Source organism: Thamnophis elegans, chromosome 10, assembly GCF_009769535.1.
Source record: "Thamnophis elegans isolate rThaEle1 chromosome 10, rThaEle1.pri, whole genome shotgun sequence".
Classification (NCBI taxonomy): domain Eukaryota; kingdom Metazoa; phylum Chordata; class Lepidosauria; order Squamata; family Colubridae; genus Thamnophis; species Thamnophis elegans.
This window is the reverse complement of record NC_045550.1, coordinates 68352494-68368783: the sequence shown is the minus strand read 5'-3', so window position 1 is coordinate 68368783 and position 16290 is coordinate 68352494. Positions and strand designations below refer to the sequence as shown.

General features: G+C 45.6%; 1 protein-coding gene across 1 annotated transcript in view; it reads left to right on the top strand.

Annotated features, from left to right (window-relative positions):
* ARMC9 (armadillo repeat containing 9) overlaps nucleotides 1-16290 on the top strand; it is a 103211-nt gene that overhangs the window by 35737 nt on the left and 51184 nt on the right. Inside the window, exons 9-13 of the mRNA XM_032224930.1 lie at nucleotides 6-72; nucleotides 1522-1645; nucleotides 9331-9470; nucleotides 10826-10902; nucleotides 11747-11821. Of these exons, the coding sequence (XP_032080821.1) occupies nucleotides 6-72; nucleotides 1522-1645; nucleotides 9331-9470; nucleotides 10826-10902; nucleotides 11747-11821 (483 nt within the window). The remainder of the gene's footprint in view (nucleotides 1-5; nucleotides 73-1521; nucleotides 1646-9330; nucleotides 9471-10825; nucleotides 10903-11746; nucleotides 11822-16290) is intronic.

The window sequence follows — 16290 nt, the reverse complement described above, 5'->3', positions numbered from 1 at the left end:
TCCAGTCCAAGTGCGAGGTTGTGCGCCAGTACACCGCCCGGCTCATCAATGCGTTTGCCTCCCTGGCTGAAGGTAAGAGGCGACGCATAAAGTAGCTACTTTCACCTGGGGAAGTTCTCCCGAAGCTCATAGAAACCTCTTGTTATCGTTGTTGCTACCCGTGAAGTCGTGTCCGACCCATCGCAACCCCATGGACAACGTTCCTCCAGGCCTTCCTGTCCTCTCCCATCCTCTGGAGTCAATTTAAGCTCATGCCGACTGCTTGGGTGACTCCATCCAGCCACCTCCTTCTCTGCCATCCCTTTCTTCTTCTTTTGCCCTCCATCGTTCCCAGCATGAGGTTCTTTTCCAGGGAGTCCTTCCTTCTCATTAGGTGGCCAAAGTACTTGAGATAGATAGATAGATAGGTAGATAGATAGGTAGATAGATAGATAGATAGATAGATAGATAGATAGATAGATAGATAGATAGATAGATAGATAGATAGATAGATAGATAGACAGACAGACAGACAGACAGACACTCACACACACTCACACACACACAGTTGTTGCTGTTAGTCGTGAAATCGTGTCCGACCCATTGCGACCCCATGGAGAAGGTTCCTCCAGGCCATTGGGGATGGGGGTATGAAATTGGGAATGTCTAGTCTAATGAAAAGAAGGATGAGGGGAGACAAGATAGCAGTGTTGCCGTATTTGAGGGGTTGCCACAAAGAGGAGGGGGTCCACCTGTTCTCCAAAGCACCTGAGGGGAGAACAAGAAACAACAGATGGAAAATAAGGAGAGAAGCAACTTAGAACTGAGGAGGAATTTCCTGACAGTGATAACAATTAACCAGTGGAACAGAAATTGCCTCCAGAAGTTGTGAATGCCCCAACACTGGAAGTCTTTAAGAAGAGATTAGATAACCATTTGTCTGCAATGGTACAGGGTCTCCTGCTTGACCAGTGGACTGGACTAGTGAGAGTGAGAGTGATGTAGAGATACAGTATAGATGGTAGAGAGAGATACAGAGATGGATGGATGGATGGATGGATGGATGGATGGATAGATAATAGGCAGGCAGGCAGGCAGACAGACAGACAGATAGATAGATAGATAGATAGATAGATAGATGATGAGAGATAGAGTGATAGTGATGTAGAGATACAGTACAGATAGAGAGAGAGTGAGAGAGATACATATGTAGAGAGATGATAGATACATAGAATAACTGTATTGTCACTATGCATGTACACTAATTGGCATACATTAACATGACATTTCGTGGCCTCCAGCTCTCAAAGGGTCACCACCTCCAATATACACTACGTGAACATGACAACATAAACAAATACAAAATTATGCCTATGCCCACGTATATTATATGAGGCAGAGAAACAGCCTAGTTCGGATGTATATGTGTATGTAGGGAGGGAAAGAAAACCAGGCAAAATTTGGAATGCAACTTCCGAGAGCTTTTGCGGTCTCTCTCTCTCTCTCTCTCCACTGCTCTCTTTCTTCTTCTGTTTCTCCCAGGCCGCCTCTACCTTTCCCAGAATCCCCGCTTGCTCCGCATGCTGGAAGGACGGTTGAAAGCGGAAGATAAGTTCTCCCTTACCCGGGAGAACGTCCTGGGAGCTTTGCAGAAGCTCAGCCTCAGGTGAGGAATGGAGGGTTGTGATGCTGCCTCACTTCTTTTTCCCCAAAAGTAAATTTCTCTTTCTTTCTTTCTTTCTTTCTTTCTTTCTTTCTTTCTTTCTTTCTTTCTTTCTTTCTTTCTTTCTTTCTTTTTGTCTCTCTATCTCTGTCTGTCGGTCTTTCCTTACTTCCTGCTTTCTTTTATTTGTCCTCCCTCCCTCCCCCTCTCTCCTTTCTTCCTTCCTTCCTTTCCTTCTTTCTTTCTGTCTGTGTCTGTATTTCCTTCTTTCTTTTATTTGTCCTCCCTCCCTCCCCCTCCCTCCTTCCTTCCTTCCTTCCTTTCCTTCTTTCTTTCTGTCTGTGTCTGTATTTCCTTCTTTCTTTTATTTGTCCTCCCTCCCTCCCTCCTTCCTTCCTTCCTTCCTTTCCTTCTTTCTTTCTGTCTGTGTCTGTATTTCCTTCTTTCTTTTATTTGTCCTCCCTCCCTCCCCCTCCCTCCTTCCTTCCTTCCTTCCTTTCCTTCTTTCTTTCTGTCTGTGTCTGTATTTCCTTCTTTCTTTTATTTGTCCTCCCTCCCCCTCCCTCCTTCCTTCCTTCCTTCCTTCCTTCCTTTCCTTCTTTCTTTCTGTCTGTGTCTGTATTTCCTTCTTTCTTTTATTTGTCCTCCCTCCCTCCCCCTCCCTCCTTCCTTCCTTCCTTTCCTTCTTTCTTTCTGTCTGTGTCTGTATTTCCTTCTTTCTTTTATTTGTCCTCCCTCCCTCCCCCTCCCTCCTTTCTTCCTTCCTTCCTTTCCTTCTTTCTTTCTTTCTGTCTGTCTGTGTCTGTATTTCTTTCTTTCTTTTATTTGTCCTCCCTCCCCCCCCCACTTTTCTTCCTTCCTTCCTTTCCTTCTTTCTTTCTTTCTGTCCGTCTGTGCCTGCATTTCCTTCTTTCTTTTATTTGTCCTTTTCTTCCTCCCTCCCTTCTTTCTATTTTTTTCTGTCTGTCTTTCCTTCCTTGCTTCCTTTGTTTCATCTTTCTTTCTTTCGTCTTTCTTTTTTTCTTTTCTTCCTTTTGCAACAAAAGTATTTTACAAAGGAGTGAATATGAGCCACGGCTAAACTAACGGATACAATTTTTTTTTAAAAAGAATGCCTCCAATTTCATTTCTGCTTCAAAACTGCTTCTAGATTTTGTGCTTGAGAGAGAAAGAAATGAAACTGGGACTCTCGTGCGATTCAATTAGATCAATTGGTTGCTATAGCAACGGCTAGTGTATATTACGTATGCAAAAGTTGAGGTTGTCAGGTTACTATCTTTATTCTACTGTTCTAAACAGTGTTGGGAGATAAGGCTTTTTTTTTAAAAAAATATATATTTTCCTTTAACTCACACTTCTGCTTTCCCCTTTTCTCCTTTCCCCGCCGTCTTTATTTCCTCTTGTATTTTATACTTTGCTAACTTTAAGGAAAATAATAATTAAAAAAAGAAATGAATCGAAAAAGGATATTCCAGATCAGGGGTCCCCAACCTTTCGGGCCTCAGGGACCACTAAATTCATAATTTTAAATCCCGTGGACCACTAATAGGATCTGCCTGATGACCGACTGGGGTGGGTGTGGCTAGGTGGTCATGTGACTGGGTGGGCAAGGCCTATTTGTTGTCACTCACATCAAGGGGTGCCTCTCCGGCCTCTGTTTGCCCCTCCACTCCCAGCCCTTCCTCGCCTGCCCGCCCGGGCTCCTTAGGGCCCGAATAGGAAGCAGTTGCTGGAGCTGAGCAGCCACCGGGAGAAAGAGTTACCAAAACAGCTCAGTTCAAATTGGATCAGACCGAGAAGGAGGCTCAGCAGAAGAACCTCACTGAGGACTAGGAGCATGGGCTTTCCAAGCAGAGGGAAGACCCGCGGGAGTGCAAGGCCAGGTGTTGGCGCCTGGAGGCTCAGTGGGCTGAGATGGTCATCCAGTTCCAGGCCATGATGCAGCCCCACTGGAACAAGGCCCTTCGGCTCTTCGCCACCAGCGGCTCTTCCCTCCAGCCTTCGCCCAAAGCCCCCCACCAGGAGACCAAAACAGACCCCAAGTGGGAATTTCTGCCCCCCTCCGACCCCCACAAAAAGACCCCCAAGGGGGAGACTCTCTGCAGCAACACAATCGTCCATTGCACGTATCCGGCCCGGTTTGAGGACCCCTGATTTAGTGCAATATAAAAAATGCAATTAATTTTTCTGTGGACCACCACAATCACCAGTTTGTGAGCGCTGCTCCAGATTATGGCCAGTTATATCTCTCTCTCCCCTGTGGGAGTTCCAAAGGCCCTAAATAAATTAACAGTTTCCTTAATTGCACGAACTTCCTAAAATCAGATCCTTTATTTGACGGTAAGGTACAACTTCTTCTCTTGAGTAGGTGAAAAGCAATCGCTCTCAGAGAGGGGGAAAAACATTGGAGTTTGAATTTGCTCCCTCCCCTACTTAGAAACTGAAGCCTGAGACTATATCAGTCCTGGTGAGATTTAAAAAAATGCTCAATCCCACTGCTTGCTGGAAAAAATTTACTGGTGTATTTCTTTGCCCTAAACTGGTTTCTGCTGGGCTTGGCAGCATGGCTTCAATAGCCATGGAAGCCTGGAAAAGCCGTCCTTTGACATGGGCCTTCCTGCCTGCCACATTCAATGCCGTGGGGAAAATGGGAGGGGGGGTTATATGGAGTATGGGAGATAAAGGTAAAAGTTCCCTTTGCACATATGTACTAGTCGTTCCAGACTTTAGGGGGCAGTGCTCATCTCCGTTTCAAAGCCGAAGAGCCAGCACTGTCCAAAGACGTCTCTGTGGTCATGTGGCCGGCATGACTCAACGCTGAAGGTGCACGGAACGCTGTTCCCTTCCCACCAAAGGCGGTTGCTATTTTTCTATTTGCATATTTTACGTGCTTTCGAACTGCTAGGTTGGCAGAAGCTGGGACAAGTCACGGGAGCTCACTCTGTTGCACGGCGCTAGGGATTTGAACCGCCGAACTCTGACCTTTCTGATCGACTAGCTCAGCATCTGAGCCACGGAGCCACCCTTGTACGGGAGATATATAGTCATAATAACGTTCCTTTCTCAGAGAGTCAAGGACATCTTGCCCTGCATCTTGAGTGGCGTGACAGTTGGGACGGGGCATTGATTGGGCCATGGGATGGGCATGAGGGTGCTGGCGAAGGGCTTGGACTTTTACTTGAGTGGGGAAATCCTGGGAGCTTTCAGATTCGGCTTTTCCCAGATGTGCCAATATGACATCTCGAATAAAATGGAGCTTTGAGGAAACACAAGCCTCGGGGGTCTTCTTTCGTTGGGGTGGGGGTCTTACTTGGGACCCTGATACCCATCTGCAGACCTCGTCCCTTGTCTGAAATGGTATAGCATCTCCTGAGTGAGCAGGGGGCTGGACTAGAGGACCTCCAAGGTCCCCTCCAGCTCTGTTCTGATTCGGATTCTGATCTCCTCCGTTTGTGGAGTTCAGGGTTGAACTGTGGGGTCCTTGGTGCTGCAGCTCGGCTGTTTTCTTGAAGACATTTCATTTACCCAGTTAGGTAACATCATCAGTGCTACAAGGGAGTGGGGATTGATTGTGGGGAGTGGGAGGGGGGAGGACAGTGAGGTCCTTGGTGCTGTTTGAGTTTGGTTGGGGTTTTTAGCAGAGGTTTCATCACCCAACAAGGAAACATCATCAACGCTAAAAGAAAGCGGGGTTATATTGTATATAAACAAAGAGCCAATCCCCCTCCCTTTTACATTGATGATGTTACCTCGTTGGGTAATGAAACGTCTGCAAGAAAACCAGAGAGCACTAACAACCCCACAGTTGTCGTCGTCGTCGTCCTCCTCCTCCTCCTCCTCCTCCACCACCACCACCACCACACAAGCACCACTTCCTTCTAGCACTGATGATGTTACCAAGTTGGGTCATGAAACGCCTGCAAGAAAACCACCCAGTTCAGGGAGCACCAAGAACCCTACAGTCCCCCTCCCCATCTCCCTCCCCCTCCTCTAGGGCATAAACCCCAATCCCTTCCAGCCCTGATGACGTTACCTAGTTGGGTCAGGAAACGTCTGCAGTGAAACCGCCAAGCTCTGAGGGCACCAATGGCTTCCCATTTGCCCAGTCATTGGCTAAAGACTCCAAAGGCTGGAAGCCACCTGGCTTAATTTTGCCAGGCGCTGCCTTCTTTCCTCCACTTGTACAGGTAGTCCTCGACTTATGACCGAAATGTCTGTGGAGTGAGCCCAACATTTCTGTTGCTAAGCGAGACATTTGTTAAAGTGCCCTTTGCCCCATTTTATGACCTTCCTCGCCACCGTTATCTAAGTAAGCGAATCACTTCCGTCGACAAGTTAGTCACCCCGTTTTTATGTGAATCTGGCTTCCCTAACTGACTTTGCTGGTCAGAAGGTCGCGAAATGGGACGACGTGACCCCGGGACGCTGCCACCGTCATAAATATGAACCCGTCGCCAAGCATCCGAATTTTGATCCCGCAATCGTAAAGGAGGCTGCGAAGGCCATCACTTGGAAAAACAGTTCCAAGTCACGTTTCCCCCCCCCCCCCCCCAGTGCTGTCGTAACTTTCGACGGACGCTAAATGAACCGGACTCCCTGTAAATGAAACTCATTCAGCCACACTCAGTGCACATCAGAGACCCTGGGAAGAGTGCTGGGAAGTGCCGGTCGGTGGCAAACTCGTACGAGAGGCCGTGCAAAGAGTTAAAACAGGTGAAATAGCCACCTGAGAACAGAACAGGTGAGCTAAGCAGTATCAGCTGAGCTTAATAATAGGTTCTGGGCCATAAATGTCTCACTTTTTCTCTCACTTTTTATGGCTTTTATTGTTCCTGGGAAGAAAAGCAAAGACGGTTGCGTAATTACGATCGAATATTCCTGCCTTGCTCGGTGACACATTAACCGGGCGGCTATCAGATCCTCCGCGTATGAGCTCAGCACCTGAGCTCAGCACAAAAAACGCTATCGCTCTTTTCAAGGATTCTGGCTTCCTTCTTCCGCAAAGAACCGTCGTAGGGCCATTTGTCTGAATCGTGCGGCCTAAAGACAGGAGTCCCCAACGACCTGGGTCTGTGGCCCACTCCCGGGCCACGGGTTGTTCAAAACTGGGCCACGGGAGAAATGGGAAAGCAGGCAATGAGCAGAGGGCACTTGCCTTATATATTTATTTGTTTGTTTGTTTGTTTGTTAAATTTCTAGGCCGCCCAATCCCGGGGGACTCCGGGCGGCTTACAAAGAAAGAACAAAGAAAAAAGAGAAGCAAAATAAAAGAATAATTTAAAAATTTCCAACACGCATACATTTCTAATCGGGGCTGGACCTTAACACTAAGGTCAACAGCCCCAGGCCTGCTGGAACAGCCAGATTTTAACAGCTTTCCTGAAGGCCATGAGAGTGGGTAAGGTCCGGATCTCTGGGGGTAGCTGGTTCCACAGGGTCGGAGCAGCCACAGAGAAGGCTCTCCTCTGGGGGCCCGCCAGCCGACACTGTCCGGCCGACGGCGTCCGAAGGAGGCCCACCCTGTCGGATCTTAGCAGCCGTTGGGAGGTGTGTGGCAGTAGGCGGTCTCGCAGATACGCTGGTCCTGAGCCATGTAGGGCTTTAAAGGTAATAACCAACACCTTGAATTGCGTCCGGAGACCAATTGGCAGCCTTCATGCGCAAAGCTCCATTCCGAAACTGTGGCCTAAAAACAGCCCCGAAAACGGCCAAGAATAGCCCAAAAACTGGCATATGTGTGCCAGCCAGCTGGTTTCCGGGTTTCCGGTGCTCAGTGGAACAGAAATTGCCTCCAGAAGTCGTGAATGCACCAACACTGGAAGTTTTTAAGAAGAGATTAGACAAACCATCTGAAGTGTAGGGTTTCCTGCCTAGGCAGCGGGTTGGACTAGAAGACCTCCAAGGTCCCTTCCAACCCTGTTATTGCAGGAGCTGGGTATGTCTAAAGAAGGACCAGGGGGCGACAGGATAGCAGTGTTCCAGTATTTGACGGGCGGTCATAAGGAAGAGGTGGGGTGGGGTTTCAAAACAACAGAAGACAGGGAATCACTGAAGTTGTTAAGTGAGTCACACGGTCGTTAAGTGGATCTGGCTCCCCCCAATGTCCTTGCTTGCCAGAAGGCTGCAAAACGGGGCCACATGACCCCAAGGACACTGCTACCGTCATAAATACGAGTCAGTGACCGAGCATCTGGATTTGGATAACGTGAGCATGGGGTAATGATCATAAGGGTGGAATACGATCCTTTTGTTTTAGTTTTGTAACTTTGAACCGTCCCTAAATGAACTGCTGCAAGTTGAGGATTATCTGTGCACAGAGCCAAGGTGCCACAGTGGTTGGAGTGCAGTTGTGCAGGCTACATCATCTGACTGCTAGCCGCAGTTTAAATCTCACCAGTTCAGTGTTGACTCAGCCTTCCGTCCTTCCGAGGTGGGTCAAATGAGGACCCAGATTGTTGGGGGCAAGAGGCTGACTCCGTAAACCGCTTAGAGGGGGCTGGAAAAGCTCTGTGAAGCGGCATATAAGTCTAAGGGCTATTGCTATTAGAGCATTGCACACCAAGACGACTGGACACAATAAGAGTTTTTTTCCCTGAATGCCATTCACTCTGCTAAACAACTAATTCCCTCACCACTGTCAAACTATTCACTAAGGCTGCATTACTATTCCTATCAGTCTTCTCATTGTTCCTATCCCCCATCTCCTCCCACTTATGACTGCAGGACTGTCACTTTGTGGCTTGTATCCTTACGATTTATATTGATTGTTTCCTGATTGCTTATTTGTACCCCGTGACTATCATTAAGTGCTGTACCTTATGATTTGTGATGAATGTATCTTGTCTTTTTATGTCCACTGAGAGCATCTGCACCAAAGACAAATTCCTTGTGTCTCCAATCAGACTTGGCCAATAAAGAATTCTATTCCTATTCTATTCTATTCTATCCTATCTATATTTGTACCCTGTGACTATCATTAAGTGCTGTACCTTATGATTCTTGGCGAATGTATCTTTACTTTTTATGTCCACTGAGAGCATCTGCACCAAAGACAAATTCCATTCACACTTGGCCAATAAAGAATTCTATTCCTATTCTATTCTTCATTCCAATATTTATTCTATTCTATTTCTATTCCTGTTTCTATTCCTATTTCTATTCCTGTTCCTGTTCCTGTTCCTTTTTTATTCCTCATTACAATATTTATTCTGTTCTGTTCTGTTCTATTCTATTCTATTCTATTCTATCTGTTCCTGTTCTTTTTCTATTCTTCATTCCAATATTTATTCTATTTTATTCTATTCCTGTTCTTGTTCCTTTTTTATTCTTCATTCCAATATTTATTATTCTGTTCTACATGTTCCTGTTCTTCTATTCTTCATTCCAATATTTATTCTATTCTATTCCTGTTCCTTTTCTATTCTTCATTCCAATATTTATTCTATTCTTTCTATCTCTATCCCTATTCTTCATTCCAATATTTATTCTATTTTATTCTATTCCTTTTCCTTTTCTATTCTTCATTCCAATATTTATTCTATTCTATTCTATTCTATCTCTATCCCTATTCTTCATTCCAACATTAATTCTATTCTATTCTGTTCTGTTGCTATATTATCTATTATAACATTATACATTGGAACAGAATTGGAATATTACAATATATTTGCCTTTTTCTGAATTCCCAGGCGGGCTTTGCAGTCGACGATGATTAAGGATGGGCTCATACCATGGTTGGTGGAGGCCCTAAAGGATACGGACTCCATGTCTGATTACACCCTGGCCTACTCCGTCGCTTTGCTCATGAACCTCTGCCTGCGGAGTTCAGGTATTCTGCGCAACTGGGGTGCGGGGTGCGATTGAAAACAGGCCTTGGAGAAAGGATGAAGCATCAACTATACCAGTGATGGCTAACCATTTTTGGCCGAAAGCACACATGCCCACACCCATAATTCAATCCCCCCGCACATCCCCCCAGTGTATACATGCATGACCCTCCCACCCACCCCTGCCCTCCTGAAGCCTGGGGAGGGTGAAAATGGTGTCCCCCGCCCCCTCTGGAGGCCAGAACTTCCGGTAGGCCTGGTAGGCCCGTTTTTTGCCCTCCCCAGGCTCCGGAGGCTTTCCTGAAAATGGCCTCCCTGGCCCTCCGGAAGCCCTTCAAAGGCCGAAAATGAGCTGACTGGCGCGTGCAGAGTGCTCCTGGGGGCTGGGGAGGGCAGAAATGAGTGAAAAATGGGCTGTTTTTGCTCAATTTCCCCCCCCCCCCAAGCTCCCAGGAGTACTCTATAAGCCTCCTAAAGGCTATGGAAGTTTGGAAGTTTATTAACATTTGTATGCTGCCCACTCCCAGGGGGCCTCTGGGCGGCTTACAGACAACAAGGGAATATAAAAATTAAAAACAGAAATACAGTTATTTAAAATTACACAACATACATAGCACTTAAAATGGGGCTGGATGCTGATCAATAGCCCCCAGCCTGCCGGAACATCCAGGTCTTCGTAGCTTTACGGAAGGCCGGAAGAGTAGTGAGGGTCCGGATCTCTACGGGGAGATCATTCCATAGGGCCGGGGCAGCAACAGAGAAGGCCCTCCCCCGGGGGGTCGCCAGCCGACATTGACCCACCGATGGCACCCGGAGGAGGCCCAATCTGTGTGATCTTATCGGTCTTTGGGAGGTAAATGGCAGGAGGCGGTTTTTTTTAATTTGCCTCTTCAAAACCTTGGTGCGTCTTATTCTCTGTTGTGTCTTATACTCTGAAAAATACGGTATTTATTAGGAGCAACATGTCAGCACTACCCAAGTGAAGCCAGCTCTGACCACACGTAATTTACACCCCAACTATGACCCTGTTTCCCCCCTCCTCCCATGGTGTATCATAAATCACATTCTCCAACAGTGTACTTTTGGGGGCTGTAGAGATCACGCCCCTCCGGCTGTTGCAGGTATCCTGGGATACAGCCTTGAGAAAGGTAGGCATGGAATGTGCTTCTGATTGTGGCTGCCGTGCTGCTCCGTCAGTCCCCTCCCCCCCGCCCATGGCAACTCAAGAGCAGGCCAGGGATGCTTTGCGCATTGACAATGTATTTAATGGCTATTCTACTCATCCTGAGGTCTTGTGGATGGGTGTCTGTTTGGGGTTGACACCTGGCACCTCTGTCTCCTTTTGAACCCTCCGCAGGGAAGAAGATGTGTGTGAAAATTGCAAACGAGATTCTCAAAGTTCTCTCGGATCTCCTTGGCCACGAGAACCACGAGGTACTGCCACAGCGATCATTTTCGAGGGTTGGTAGAAAGGACCGGTTTTTTGATTCTGACGGAGAATCTTCAGAGGGTCACATAAAATTCCTAAATCTCATTATATCATCTGGATTCTGTGAAGATTATGATGATGATGATAATGATGTTGCTCTTCTTCTTCTTCTCCTCCTCCTCCTCCTCCCCCTTCTGCTTCTACTACTCCTCTAATTCTTCTTCTTCTTCTTCTTCTTCTTCTTCTTCTTCTTATACTTATACTTCTTCTTCTTCTTCTTCTTCTTCTTCTTCTTCTTCTCCCCCTCCTCCTGCTTCTGCTTCTTCTGCTTCTACTCCTCCTCTAATACTTCTCCTCCTCCTCCTCCTCCTCCTCCTCCTCCTCCTCCTCCTCCCCTTCTGCTTCTACTACTCCTATAATCATAATTCTTCTTCTTTTCTTCTCCTCCTCCTCACCCTCCTTCTTCTGCTTCTACTACTTCTTCTTCTTCTCCTCCTCCTCCTCCTCCTTCTCCCCCTCCTCCTGCTTCTGCTTCTTCTGCTTCTACTCCTCCTCTAATACTTCTCCTCCTCCTCCTTCTGCTTCTACTACTCCTATAATCATAATTCTTCTTCTTCTTTTCTTCTCCTCCTCCTCACCCTCCTTCTTCTGCTTCTACTACTACACTAATTCTTCTTCTTCACTGCTTCAGCTTCTCCTCCTCCACCACCTTCTCTTCTGCTTCACCTTCTCTTGCTCCTCCACCATCAGTTGTTCTGTAAAACTTTGAGTCCCCAGACCGGGGGGGGGGGGATAGATGAGGGGCAGATCCCCTTTGAACGGTGGGTAATTTTACCTCCTTTGTTGCAGATTCATCCCTATGTAAATGGAGCCCTTTACAGTATCCTTGCTATTCCATCCATAAGAGACGAAGCTCGAGCCATGGTAAGCAGCCAGTTTGACTTCCTCTTCTTTGTGGCAGCCCCTGGTCCTTCTTATCATTAAACTAGACATACCCAGTTCCTGCAACTGTTCATCGTATGTTTGAGCCTCCAGTCCCCTAATCCCGTCAGGCCTGGGGATAAGATCACAATCTGTCCCCACCCGAATGAAGAATGAATGTTGTGTACTATTTTACTTTTATGTATTGTTTTATGTTTATTGTTTATACCCCCCCCCCTCCCTATTTTATGTAAGCCACCCTGAGTCCCCTCGGGGAAAAGGGCAGCCTATAAATATTAATAAAATATCAAAAATATCAAATATCCTCTTTCTTGCTCTTCTCTGCACTTTTTCTAGAGTCTCCACATCTTTTTTACATCATGGTGACCAAAACTGGATGCAAATATTCCAAGTGTGGCCTTCCCAAGGCCTTATAAAGTGGTATTAACCCTTCACATGATCTTGATTCTTGTTAGTGGGAGTGGGCTTGGTGGTTTCTTGATTACACCATTGTAAATTAATGAAGGAGCGAAGCAACCTGGAATTCAGGAGAAACTTCCGAACAGTGAGGACAATTAGCCAGTGGAACAGCTTGCCACCAGAAGTTGTGAGTGCTTCATCCCTGGAGGTTTTTAAGAAGAAACTAGACAGTCACTTGTCTGAAATGGTGTAGGGTCTCGTGCTTGACCGGGGGGGCTGGACTAGAAGACCTCCAAGGTCCCTTCCAGCTCTATTCTAATTCTTACTTGCTTGTCCGAGTTGATATTTCATCGATTTCAGTACTGTTTGCTTCTTGATTGTTAGTCCGGTGTTAATCTTGGTGTTAAACTCTGATTATCTGGATGTTGATTCCTGGTAAAGAGTCCTGTTTTGGGTCTTTTTGTTTCCTTTTCGGATTTTTCATTGTTTCTTTTCAATGGCGTGTAGACGTCGTTTCTCCCTATGTGCCTGTTGATGGCTGATATTTCTGTATGCCAGGCTTCCGGGAATTGTCTGGCGTTTTTTGGACTTGGCTTGGTCTAGGATGCTCACAGGTTCCCAGTTGAAACTATGGCTGAGTTTGTCCATGTGTTGTGAGAGTAAGGAGTTTCCATTCTGTTTTCTGACTGCTAATTGGCGTTCATTGTGTTCTTTAATCCATTTATCCTACATAGTGCCTGTTATAGTGCTTAGATTTCATATAATAGATGACTCCTGTTTTTTTTTTCCTCCTGGGGCTGCTGGGTCTTTTAGTTTACTTAACAATGGTTTTTTTTTAAATAGTATTTATCGAATTTTCCAACCTTTAAAGGACAAAAGACAAATTACACTTATAACAGCTTTTCCATATCAGTATCAATATCTTTCGTAACAATCCTATTTGCGAAACTTTTATCTCCATTTCACTATCCTAAATTATATCTTATTTCGGTTATAATAGCATCAAGTCAATATCATCTATTTCCTATACCTTTTGCATTCTGTATATTATACTTTAACATTTTGTACCCTATGTTATACGTTTCCTCTCCAGCCAGGAATACCATCTATTCCAGATTTGACAATAATTGGTTTCTTCCCTCTCCTTCATTTCCATAGACAGTCTATCCATTTCTGCACATTCATAATTTTTTCTTCTTACAATCAGGTCTGGAGGAGTTTCCAATTCTGTGCTTGTAGTTAGAATATGTAATGTTATGTATTGTAGTTTTTTCCCCCATTTCCCCATCAAAAACACCCAGGAGAGACAGTTCCAGCTTCAATTCTATCCTCTGTTCAGTGACCTCTTTCACCACTTCTTATTATTATTATAAATTTTTATTTTAAACACATAAACACATCAACAGAAACAAACACATGACTTAAAAACAACATAGAAACAATAAGTTCCATCGTATATCATACCACAGTTCCGAATCGGTTTCTTTGCAGTTAGTGTTTTCCCTCCTATACATTTCTATCTTGCATTCATAATCTCCTTATTCGTTATCCATTTTTATGTACAATTCTATATTTGTTTATACTTAGCTATTTATAACCAAATATTGTTTACCTATATTGTGCTTTATATTTTTACTGTCAATTATTCTCTTACATACAGTTATAGGTATACATTCACATAGTTATTCTTTTTCTTTGCCATTCTTATATTATTATTATTATTATTATTCCATTTAAAAGGTTATAAGGTATAGTTTGGAATGCTTTGTTTACCATTCTTCGCACCTGCTGTGACACCACCTTATTTTCTCTTTTCTTTTCTCCCTCCCTTCCTTCTCTACTTCCTTCCTTCCTCCTCTCCATCCCCTTCTTCCTTCCCTTTACCTCTCCCCTACTCCTACCCTCTTTCTTCTCCTTCCTACCGTCTCTCCTTCTTTCTCTCTCTTCCCTCCTCTCCTTCTCTTACTCTCCCTTCCACCCACCTCTCCTTACCTCTTTCTTCTTCCCCTACCTCTCCTCCACACTTCTTCTTCCTCTCCTACTATCTCTCCTTCTCTTTCTCTCTCTTCCACCCTCCACTCTTTTCCATTCCTTTGTCCCTCCATTCTCTACTTCCTTCCTCCCCTCCTTTCCTTCCTTCTTCCCTTCCTTTCTTTTTCTATTGTTATAGGTGTCTCTTTCAAATCCCAGTTTATATTTTCTTGGGGATGGTATTTCCACAAGCCCATTTTTGTTTCATATCATTTCCTTTTTTTCTCTAGCATTCTACAGTCTATCTTACACCAATATTTTCTGACCGTAGGGCAGGTCCACCACAAGTGGTAGAATGTTCCCTGCTTATGCCCACGTCTCCAGCACTCCGGCTGGAGTTTGAGAACATCTTAGCCAATCTGGCTGGCGGTAGATGCCACCGGTAGAACATTTTGTAGAGGCTCTCCTTATAAGCGGCTGACTTTGTTAGTCTGTAGTTTCTCTCCCATAATTTATCCCACTGGACTAATTGAATACTATGTCCAAAATATTTTGCCCAACTGAGCCTTACTTAACAACGTTTTGAACCGTGATCGGATCGTAAGTCAAAGCAAGAGATGCATGCATTTCATTTGTTATTTTGGCCCTGCTTCGTGACGAATGGGGCAGGCGATAAATTTTCCACCTGGCAGAAATGCTGCCGGCTATTTAGGAAAGATAAGTTTCCCCGCTGCTAAATGGCAGACAAAACGGGGGGGGGGGGGGGGGGGAAAGCCGGAATCTGCTCCGATTTTGTACAGAAGCTGATATCTCGTCCCTATGCGTCCAGTTCTCACTTTCTCGGCCATTATGTGGGATCGTTTTCAGCCTGATGGATGATGCCCTCGGCTTTCCTGCGATCCTTATCTCCCCTTGCTTGTTCTCCCAGGCTAATCTCTCAAGGCCCAGGATTTATTCTATTTTTTTTTTAATGGGAGGCTCAAATGGCCCGTTTTTTTTTCCATCGCTGGTCGTTTATATAGGATTTGAAAAGGTTGTTGTTTTGTTTAGAACGCAAGCAGCCTGCGAGAGAAGCCTTTTATATGCCACGAATTTGAAGGCAATCTTTATTTAGAGATTCAGAGGGAAACCTACAAGCCGGAACAAAATTCCTAACAGGAGGATGGTTGGAATATATATATTTTTATGCCAGTAATCACGGAGCCATCCATTCTTTCTCTGTCTTTAATTCTGGGAATTGCTCTGTGAATGGTTCACTTAGAGATAGAAGAGAACAGGAATAGCATTTAGACTTATATGCTGCTTCAGAGTGCTTTCCAGCCCCCTTTAAGTGGTTTACAGAGTCAGCCTCTTGCCCCCAACAATCTGGGTCCTCATTTTACCGACCTCGGAAGGACGGAAGGCTGAGTAAACATTGAGCCGGTCAGGATCGAACTCCTGGCAGTGAGCAAACTTAACCTTCAATACTGCATTCTAACCACTGTGCCACCAGGAAGGAGAATGAGAAAGGGAGTTAAGGAAGGAAGGAAGGAAGGAAGGACGGAAGGAAGGAGGGAGGGAGGGAGGGAGGGAGGGAGGGAGGGAGGGAGGGAGGGAAGGAAGGAAGGAAGGAATAGCAATAGCACTTAGACTTATATACCGCTTTACAGTGCTTTCCAGCCCCCTCTAAGCAGTTTACAGAGTCAGCCTCTTGCCCCCCAACAATCTGGGTCCTCATTTTACCGACCTCGGAAGGATGGAAGGCTGAGTAAACATTGAGCCGGTCAGGATCGAGCTTCTGGCTGTGGGTAAAATTAGCCTGCAATGCTGCATTGTCAACTACTATACCACCATGGAAGGAAGGAAGAAATAGCAATAGCACTTAGACTTATATACCGCTTCATAGTGCTTTTACAGCCCTCTCTAAGTGGTTTACAGAGTCAGCCTCTTGCCCCCCAACAATCTGGGTCCTCATTTTACCCACCTCGGAAGGATGGAAGGCTGAATCAACCTGTGTGAGGGAGGGAGGGAGGGAGTGAGAAAAGGGAGAGAGGGAGGGAGAAAAGGAAGGAAGGAATAGCAATAGCACTTAGACTTATATA